Source organism: Cydia strobilella, chromosome Z (assembly GCF_947568885.1).
Source record: "Cydia strobilella chromosome Z, ilCydStro3.1, whole genome shotgun sequence".
Taxonomy (NCBI): Eukaryota; Metazoa; Arthropoda; class Insecta; order Lepidoptera; family Tortricidae; genus Cydia; species Cydia strobilella.
Genome location: NC_086068.1, coordinates 58,964,300 through 58,974,633, shown reverse-complemented (window position 1 = coordinate 58,974,633; position 10,334 = coordinate 58,964,300). Strand labels below are relative to the sequence as shown.

At 38.9% G+C, this 10,334-nt stretch overlaps 1 protein-coding gene across 1 annotated transcript; it reads right to left on the bottom strand.

Moving 5' to 3' along the window:
- Positions 1-4,335: 4,335 nt before the first annotated feature.
- LOC134754078 (innexin inx2) lies at positions 4,336-6,078 on the bottom strand. Its single transcript, XM_063690154.1, has one exon. It carries the CDS (start codon positions 5,976-5,978, stop codon positions 4,890-4,892), a length of 1,089 nt encoding a protein of 362 aa, XP_063546224.1. The 5' UTR covers positions 5,979-6,078; the 3' UTR covers positions 4,336-4,889.
- Between the last annotated feature and the right edge of the window lie 4,256 nt (positions 6,079-10,334).

Sequence of the window (10,334 nt, the reverse complement as noted above, 5' to 3'; positions counted from 1 at the left end):
AGCATCGTTTATAATGGCGTAAGCGCCATCGACAATAAGGTCCCTTTTTATAGAAAATACTACAGATATACTTACAACTTTCTTCGCATTAAGAGATCACACCTTTTGAAAACCAACAAACCAAACCAGCTCCATTGTAACACACTGACAATAAAGGCTATAATCCTGTGTAGAACGACGTAGACATATGCCGCATGGCTTTCGGCCTGTAAATGTGACGTTCCACAGATAAAGGTCCCTTATGGCGATTGGCGCTTACGCAATAGGGGATATTACTGCAATGTTCTGCCACCAGAGTGCAGGAATAGCCTTTTTAGTAAACCATAGAGTAACTTATACATACTGTACCTTTAACAGGTTTTTGACAAGTTTTCAGAGATAATAAAATATGACATTGATGCATCAAGGCTGTTTGTTTACAGAGGACCTACCGGGAAACGCGAATCCGAAAATTCGCTATCTGCCTCTTTATCGCTCGAATATGCAAGAGTGACAGAGATGTTAGATAAAGCAATTTTCTTGTTTCACGATAGACCCTCAGATTGTGGTAGTGGCGCCCTGGCGCCCCCTACGTAGAGTTTCGCGTAATATTCCCTATTATTAACGACTCTCTATAGTTCGTTTTTCTTAGCATTAGAAATAAGGTAAACAATCTCTTTTTCACGTGTCTTTTTATTGAAAAATATTGAAAAAACGCTTTAAAAAAATAGTTTATATTACTTATGAAAGCAAAAGAATGTAAATATCGTATATGATTTATATTTGCAACATTTGCTGTGAAATGAAACTATGAAAACGGATTATATCGCGACGTTTCGAACCCTTTACAGCGTTAGTGGTCAACGGGTGACTGAGGAAAAGCTACAATGTGCAAAACTATCCACATACAAAAATAACGAACCATAATATATAAACTTTAAGGCTGGTTGTACATGCAAAATCGGTTCATAAGGCTAGTTATCCAATACAACTGTTTTCAAGTAAAGATATACGCGATAAAGTTACGCCGGCTCTAACCCTACACCTCTGACCCGAGATTTAATTCCCTCCTAAATGGGGTTGGCAACTGTCAAAGCTTTGCAGAGATGGCGCCATCATAGCTTGCCCCTTTTTCTATGAGATTTGGCTTAAAGGGCTGGAATCCAGGGCATTAAAAAAACAAAAATTTGACACAATGAGTGCTATCGTTTTTTCGCTCACTAGTTGGCGCCTCTGTTGATGGTGGTCCAAAAGACTAAAGAACAGCTGTCAGTCATTGAAGTGACAAGTGACATTTGGAACTATGGAAAAGACCACCACCTACACTAGCGCCCCTAGCGGCGAATTCATACGCGTTAGCCCTCATTCTAGGAATTGACAGGGCAAGCTATGCTGGCGCCATCTGCTAATTATTACGACCGGCCAACCCCATTGTAGGAGGATATCTCAATATGGGACCGGCAAGATACTTGGCGTAGTTTTATTTCATGAGTAACTATCGCGGTAACCGAAGACAATATTATATCTGCTGACTTATTTTTCAAGTGATTTAAAAAAAAAAGACGTCAAGATCGTTTACCTTCTTTCTAATGCAAAAAAAAACGAACTATAGTAATGCGTTGTTACGTGGTCTAAGCGCCGACCACCATAAGGTACCTTTATCCATGGAACCACACAAATAGTCAGGTAAACGTTTCCAGGTATCTTTCTTTGTCTCCTTTGTTTGACAAGTACTTGTGTTAGCGTTTGTGTTGTCTCTTTCTATCTGGTATTGTTGAGAGAGGACTGTCGATTGTATACCCTTACGAGGCTGGTCATACAAATTTTCGTTTAGATCCCGTCATTCCCGTCTGAGCTAAACTAAAGCTCGTATTCCACATATTTTATTGATGGTAAGTAATCGCACTTAAACTATCGTGAGACATATTACAAAATATTTATCAGTACGGTTTTTACTCACTATTATATTTAGTCGCTTTTGGCGACATGTTTCGGATTATTTGGGAATCCATCCTCAGGCACGAGTGTCCGCGGCGGTTGTACGTCGTGCACCCAAAACCAAACCAAAGAATCCGAAACATGTCGCCAAAAGCGACTAAAAATAATAGTGAGTAATAACCGTACTGATAAATATTTTGTTTAATTTGATGTCCAAATTTCATGAAAGATGGCGCTGTTACGAACGCAAACTAGGTAACGGTAGTTGATCCTGATCGACTACTTGATCAGGTTTGTTTTAAGGATCAAATGTCTGTATGGGACCCATTGTTTTAAAGCAATACAAAAGTCACAAATTATGGGTATTGAGTTCCTTTGGGTACGGAACCCTAAAAACTATATCTAATGAACATTTTACTGAATGAATGGTAGGTCTTTTGCAAGCCACTTGGCGGTTAGAAGTTAAGGCCGTTCCATCGGTTTGCCGCTGTCTTTGTCACATTTCGCAAGAAAGAACGGGAAAGAACATACACGCCAAGTGTCAATTTTGATCGAATTTTGTCGGTTTTTATTTATTTTAAAAACGTTACCGTACAATATCGAAATTCTAAATCTATGAAATTACTGTTTAAGTTAAGATTGTTTTTTCTTCTTTCTTTGTTTATAGTATCACATAATAAATAACCGAGTAAAGTAGGATTAAAAGTCAGAGTTAGAGGTTACTTTGGGAATTAATTGTATCGAGCGAAGTTTCATAATTCGTGTATCGAAAGCAATGTTGTTAAAGATAATATAGTCAAGAACTACATATATTTTTTCCACGTCTACGAATATCAACGCCTCTTAGAAAAACATGATCATATAATGAGATTTTTCGCCTTCTGGCTAAGGGAACCGCCTTAATATCATATCAAAAGCAGGTTTTTATAATTAGAATATGCTCTATTGCTCTAGGTGTGCTGACATTGTTAACATATGCTGAAGTAAATTCATAACTGCTTAAAAGTGTAAGTGTATATAGAAAAAGTATAAAATCGTTTATAGTCTTATAACCGTTTATAGTGTAAATAGTCCAGGTCAGGGCTCGGAACCGGTTTTTTTTAAAATCCCAAAATAGCTAAATATTTTGAATTATTTAATGCTCTTTACGTAGGACTGAACCATGTATTTAGGTAACAACTTCGTATTATTAGATTGTCCCATTAAAAATTTAATAAAAATACCGGTATTTTTTATATGAAGAAAAAACCGGTTCCGAGCCTTGGTCCAGGTAATTAAATTATTTTTCCTGACGCGTCCAATTTAACGTAATTGTGACTATATCGTTGAAATAATGTCTAAAAATTTAAATATCAAGATGGACAGTTGTCGATATATCCCAGCAAATTAAACGTTTTATAATATTGTCTTCGGTTACCGCGATAGTTACTCATGAAATAAAACTATGAAAACGGATTATATCGCGTATATCGAACCAGTCACCCGTTGACCACGAACGCTGTAAAGAGTTCGAAACGTCGGGATGTATTATAAATTCAATATACGCGATATAATCCGTTTTCATAGTTTTATTTCATAAACGTTTTATATTAAGAGACCCCGGCAAGTTCGGTTCTCCATACAAACGTAGTTACGCTCTCATTTTAATATGACTAGCTAGATTGCTTTGTACTTACAATAGGATAAGGTATATCTGTCTGTAATTAGCTTACGTAGCTTCAGATACCATAGTTAAAAAAAAACCGGCCAAGTGCGAGTCGGACTCGCGCACCGAGGGTTCCGTACTTTTTAATATTTGTTGTTATAGCAGCAACAGAAATACATCATCTGTGAAAATTTCAACTGTCTAGCTATCACCGATCATAAGATACAGCCTGGTGACAGACAGACAGACGGACAGCGGAGTCTTAGTAATAGGGTCCCGTTTTTACCCTTTAGGTACGGAACCCTAAAAATACAGCGGATTTAAGTTTAACATACAAAATTAGCCAATTACCTAGATATACCTCATGTCATTGTATGTGCAAAGTTTCATTACAATCCAACGCGTAGTTTTAAAATAAGAGCGGAACTACGTTTGTATGGAAAGGTGCAATTCGGCCGAGCTTGCCGGGGACTTAAATTATAAGAAACCAATTTGCAAAGCTATGCAGTAAGTATAAACTAGTCCATTCAAGAAATACCTAAGACGTGACAGCACATTCGCAGGGCATATTACAATATATTAATAATCAATTACAGTTCGCAATGCAATATTTTGAGTCATTAACTAATCATTTTAACGATTACATGAACGCTCGCAGCGCCATCTAATGTTCAGTAGCGGAGCTCCTTTAGTTCCGGCCACGGAGCATAGATGGCGCCACGGGTACAACCGAGCACAAAGAACGGGATGATTCAGAAAATAAAACAAAGATAATATGTGGCAGTAAATATATTCAGAAAATATGAACCGTATCGCCGTTCTGGCGTAATAAAAAAGTGTAGACAAGATAAAAGTACAATCTATTGTCGATGGAAACCCTAATTTCCTACTTATAATAGTCAATTATTGCTTTTTACAATCGTATCGAGCATAACGAAGTTATCTATCTTAAAACTTAGGGATACGCTGTTCAGTTCATTCATAAACGATAAACACTTAATTTAGATTTATATTAATTACAATATCACAATGAGACATCCCATAGTCACACTAAAAGGCACGAGATCAGGCGCCGAGGCTTCCATTTTGTCCAGACATGTCAAGAACCCATTCGCAACGCTGCCACGGCGGCCTGACCGCGACCTGCCTCAGAGATACTACAATATACGCTGGCACGCCTCAGTCGGAACTTAGTATAGTTTGGAAAGAACAAAGCAGTCTGGGGAGCATGCCCGGGCACTAATGGAATGTGGGAACGCGACGTTGCCAGCGCCCGGCCATCTTTAAAACACATTCGACCGAATGCATCTTAAAGACGCAACAACGCTTACGCGACAACCGAATCCTTCGCTTCCTCGAACTTTTCGGATAACTCCCCCATCAGTTCTTTGTAAATAAGAGGATCGATGTTCTTTCCGAGCTGGTAAAGGACGAACCAATCCCCTATTTGGAGTTTACGGCAAACGGATTCTACCTGCTCTTGCAGGGCGAGGCGGCTGCGGGCGCGGAGCAGGTACAGACGAACCTTCGGCCCGGCGACCACCACCGCTCGGTATATCAGAGATATGCCGCTCAGAATAGAAAGGATGATAAACCAGAACCATAGGAACACGTAAATCTTCTCGTTCACGATGTTCAGCGGCAGCACGCACAGCCCGTCGAACTTTTGCACCGTGCCCGAGGGACCGTATTTGTGGAATGTGCATTTCGTCATCTTTGGAAACACGCGCGCCATCGGGTCTCTACGCTCCTCCGGCTCCATCTCGGTAAAACTCACCACATCACGGCCGTACGTCGTGAACTCGCCGTCCAGGAAGAAATCCATGAAGTATATCTGTCCCACGACGTTGATAAAGTTCAACACTTCGCATATAAAGAAGCGGAACGCGTAGAAGTTTTGCGTGTGCAGGTTCGCGTGGAAATAGTCGACTAGAAGCTTCTTACGATCGCATTTGCTCTCTTCCTCGACGATAGGGCAGTTTAGATCGAGAACGAGCATCTTTATGCGCCCGCCTTCCCATGTCTTCCAAAGATAACGGGGCACGTAGAACAAAATAGCTTGGAAGAACAGCACAAAACACACCCACTGGTAATACTTGTGGTATTTAACTTCATCTTGGCCGTCGACGTGCGACGCGATGCCCGGATACGCGATATCGTGTCCGACGGTGCCCGTGAGGCGGTTCGGGATCGTGAACGTCGAGTAAATCCAACAGTACGTGTCCATAACAGAGAGGGGTATTTCGTCGACGATGCAATCTATCGGGTCGCCGATGTATTGTCGGGAGGTGACCAACAAAGAGAAGGCGATGAGTATGATCACGGTGGCTTTGTAGTGGAGGCGGAACACATTGTTGTCGATGCAGACGGAGTCGAGCTTGAGTAGGCCCTTGACGGAGCCGAAAACGTCAAACATGGCGTCGGAGCCGCGAGCGCGCGGCGCGTCGTTGAGTCGCGAGAGAGAGGCGCGCGATCGGGTCGCGCGTCGGCCGAGTAATGACGGTGCGGTGGCGCGGAGGGGAGCGCTCGAGGCGCAAGGGGCACGAGCGCGCGGGGCGGGACGGGCAGGCTCGAGAATACAGAATACGAAGTGACCCCAATAGCATCCGCGCCGAGTCTTGAAGTCAAATGTCCGATTCACTTACGCAATAACTCTGTAATTAAGGATTGTAAACAATGTAGGACCGCTGTGTGTCACGCGGGGAACACAGTATTCCTGGCTTGAGGAAGAATCTATGCCTGAGGACATAGTAACATACAGTTAGGCCTGAATTACACTTGTAAGTTTTACTTACGTAAGTAGGGACACGGCTATACTACAGAATGAGATATGAATATCGTTATCTCATTTTAGCAAATAGCTTTGTCCCTACTTACGTAAGTAAAACTTACAAGTGTAATTCAGGCCTTAGACAAATTGAATGATAATTGCGTCATCGTCATCCTGAAAGTTGGGACGCGTCTTCGAATTATTTTATTATTAATTAATTATTAATACACAGTACTGAGCTTAAATTTAGACAGGCGGCGGGCCGTATGCTTGTTTGTCACCGACGTAGTATAAAAAAACAAGCAGGACTGAAGCCACTGAAGGTTTTTGTATTTTTTTCTTTAGTGTAGGTACTAGGTACCTATATGACATCTGGGTTATACACAAATATACAGTGTGAAGAAAAATAATGGGCCTTGGAGGGAAAGTGCCTTAAAACCATAAGTTAGCTAATTTTACTTAAAGGAAACATTCTTTAATTTTTAAAAAGAAACAAAACTGCATTTAAAGATTTTTTTAATTCGCTTTATATTAATTTTTTCGACCCTGTATATAAAAGTTAAATTTAAATACTATATTTCGTTGATTTCGTGGAAATTTGCATCGTGATAATTTTTATTTTGCATTTATATAAATTATAAAATGCAAAGTAAAGGTCCACAATTCGCATGAATTAGTGTCAAATATTTATAATTTATTTATTTCAAATATTTATTTATTTACCGAAGAGATGGCGGCTTCCTCGCACAACGTATCAGCATGGCGATACAGCGAGGAAATGCCGCCAGCATCCTTGGTACAATGCCTTATTTTTTTACGTTTACGTAGTACCACTGTAATTAAATGTAATTATGTAAAAATGTAAAAAAAAAAAATATTAAATGGGCACCCTTCCGCAGGGGACAGACTGAGGACCTTTCGTATTTGGGTATTTTTCTATAATAATTAAATTTTTAAGTAGTTTTATTTTAATGTTACTTTAGTTTTATTTGTTACTTTATATGTAGTTTTAATGTTATGTGTTTATTGATAAATGTATTAGTATTATTAAATAAATAATTATAATTATCTGGTCAGACATAAATCTCGACATAAAACAAATTAGAATATAACTTTTCATTACTTACTCAGTATTGTATATCTGTATTTACTCATATATTATGTATGTCTGTGCTTAAATGATTTTGCTTTTTTGCTTGAACCTTAAAATTAAAATCTAAAAATAAATAAAGCTAAACTTAAAATAAATAAATTAATATAAATTGTCCCCCCGTAGTATGACCTGTCGCCATCAGATATATCGGAGCGTCCGAGGTGCTCACAAATAACTGAACACGTCTCTATTGTCAAGGCGCTAGAGTGCGTGTTCAGATATTTTTGAGCACCACGGCCGCCCCGATATATAGACGCTGGCAGCATTTCCCCGCTGTAACTAACTTAAATAAATGTCAAATTATATTAAATGGACCAATAATCAGCTATTATACGCAGACACTCTTTGATAAAAGATACCTACCTCCGTCAGTCTCAATAACCTTATCTAATCTCATACAGGTATCTAGAACTCAGCATCTTACGATAAAAGCCTTTAATCCATTCTCCATATTTTACGAAAATACCACAAGATCATTTAATAATATTGTTAAAATACCACGTAACATAAATTGAGAGGCATTCGGACTTCAACAACCTGTTATTGATTTGACATAGACATATAAATTTAAAAAATAAAACATAATTCACCGCTTCCGACAGGACTCGAACCTGCGTCCTTTTGGAACACCGTCTGGACCTTTTGGACCCGACGATCATTAAACAAACGAAACCGTCAACGCCATCTATTCGAGAATAGGCTAAAGGTGGCCATCTGATCTAGAATCAAATTTTCTTGATTTTCGACGCACGTTTTTTCCTTAGACTGTATTCATCTATTACGGAGTTAATATCTATCTTTCTATTACTTAGACTCCCTGTCCGTTTGTCTGTCTGTCACTAGGCTGTATCTCATTAACTGTGAAAGCTAGTCAGTTGAAATTTTCTCTGTTGCCGCTATAACAACAAATACTAAAAACAAAATAAAATAATTCGGGTCGGGCTCCCATACAACGAATGTGATTCTTTTGGCGTTTTTTGCGTTTTGCGAAACCCTCCGTGCGCGAGTCCGACTCGCACTTGGCCGGTTTTTTTATTGTTTTTGTATTTCTTTTTGTATTTTACTTTTATATCCATATTATAAATACCTAACCTAAGAAGACGAATAAATAAAAGTACAAAAACTGGCAGAATGATATTATCTTGAAGACGTTCTGTATTCAGGCAAATATTTGTGCCCCATTTCAAACATACATACTTAATACTTTTACAAATAGTTATAATCGCAGCATTTGTGTCATTATCACACAATAAAAAACCGGCCAAGTGCGAGTCGGACTCGCGCACCGAGGGTTCCGTACTTTTTTGTATTTGTTGTTATAGCGGCAACAGAAATGCATCTGTGAAAATTTCAACTGTCTAGCTATCACGGTTCATGAGATACAGCCTGGTGACAGACAGACAGACGGACAGACGGACAGGCGGACAGACGGACAGACGGACAGACGGTCAGACGGACAGCGGAGTCTTAGTAATAGGGTCCCGTTTTTACCCTTTGGGTACGGAACCCTAAAAAGATACGGCCGTTTATGCCGTATACCTACATATTTCGGCACTCAAGGGAATCAAAATTGATAGGGTACTTCCCGTTGACCTAGAACTATGAAATTTGACAAGTAATATCGTCTTACACTACAAGTACAAGGAAAAATCTGAAATCTATACATTTGTAAAAAAAAAGTTTGTACGCAACCTTCGGTGGGCTCCGACTCGCACATGGCCCGTTTTTTTCGAAGATACTTAGTTAAGTAAATAAACTTGAGATTTGAAAAGCAAAACTTAAGCTGACAAAATATATTCATTTCATCATGTTTATAAAGATACAAGTTGCTACGTTATTAATCGTTTATTTCATTTGACAGTTTTATATGTGTATTCCCGTTGCTAGGGAGGTTTTGGGATTATACCGAGCAACTTTTACTACGGGGCCAACCTCGAAATGGCAAAAATATTTCACCCTCCCATAGAAAATGGACCGGCCAAAATGTATGAAATAGCCAAATTTTTTTGCGATTTCGAGGTTATTCCCATAATAAAAGTTGCTCAGTATAATCCTAAAACGTCTCTGGAAACGGGAATGCACATATTTTTTGGCCATCCTGTATAAATAATCTAGGATCAACTACCGTTACCTAGTTTGCGTTCGTAACAGCGCCATCTTTCATGAAATTTGGACATCAAATTAAACAAAATATTTATCAGTACGGTTTTTAATCACTATTATTTTTAGTCGCTTTTGGCGACATGTTTCGGGTTGTTTGTGAGTAAAATCCGTACTGATAAATATTTTGAAATATATCTCACGATAGTTTAAGTGCGATCAAACTACACATTTCATCTTTATCATTATTATTAGGGCCGTTTCCGAACTCCAAGTGGTGAAGTCCACTGGCTAAATATCGGCCTCACCTTTAAAGGGGAGACTTCGTCTGCGTTGGATGATGATGATCATTGATAAAACTATCATGTCCTTCCCACCATAGCTCAATCGGTTCAGCGATTTAAGCGTGAAGAAGTAACAGACATGCAGACAGTCACTTTCGCATTTATAATTAAATTCCAATAATCTAACCTCACTTTTTCTCTTTTCCGTTATGTTTTAAGAAACTAAACAAAGCTAAAAGGATACATCTATATTTATTTTAAATGCTAGAGTATGCAAAAGGTAAATTTGAGGTTACTTCACATATTTTCCATTATTACGAAAGAAAAAGGATCCGAGTGAGGTTAGTTTTTTTGGAATTTAATTACAAATCAGAGTATATTTGTATATTTCGGATACATTTGCTCCATTTCACAATTCTCGCACCACGCGCGCTTAACAAGCCATGCCGAATAACGGTTATGTTA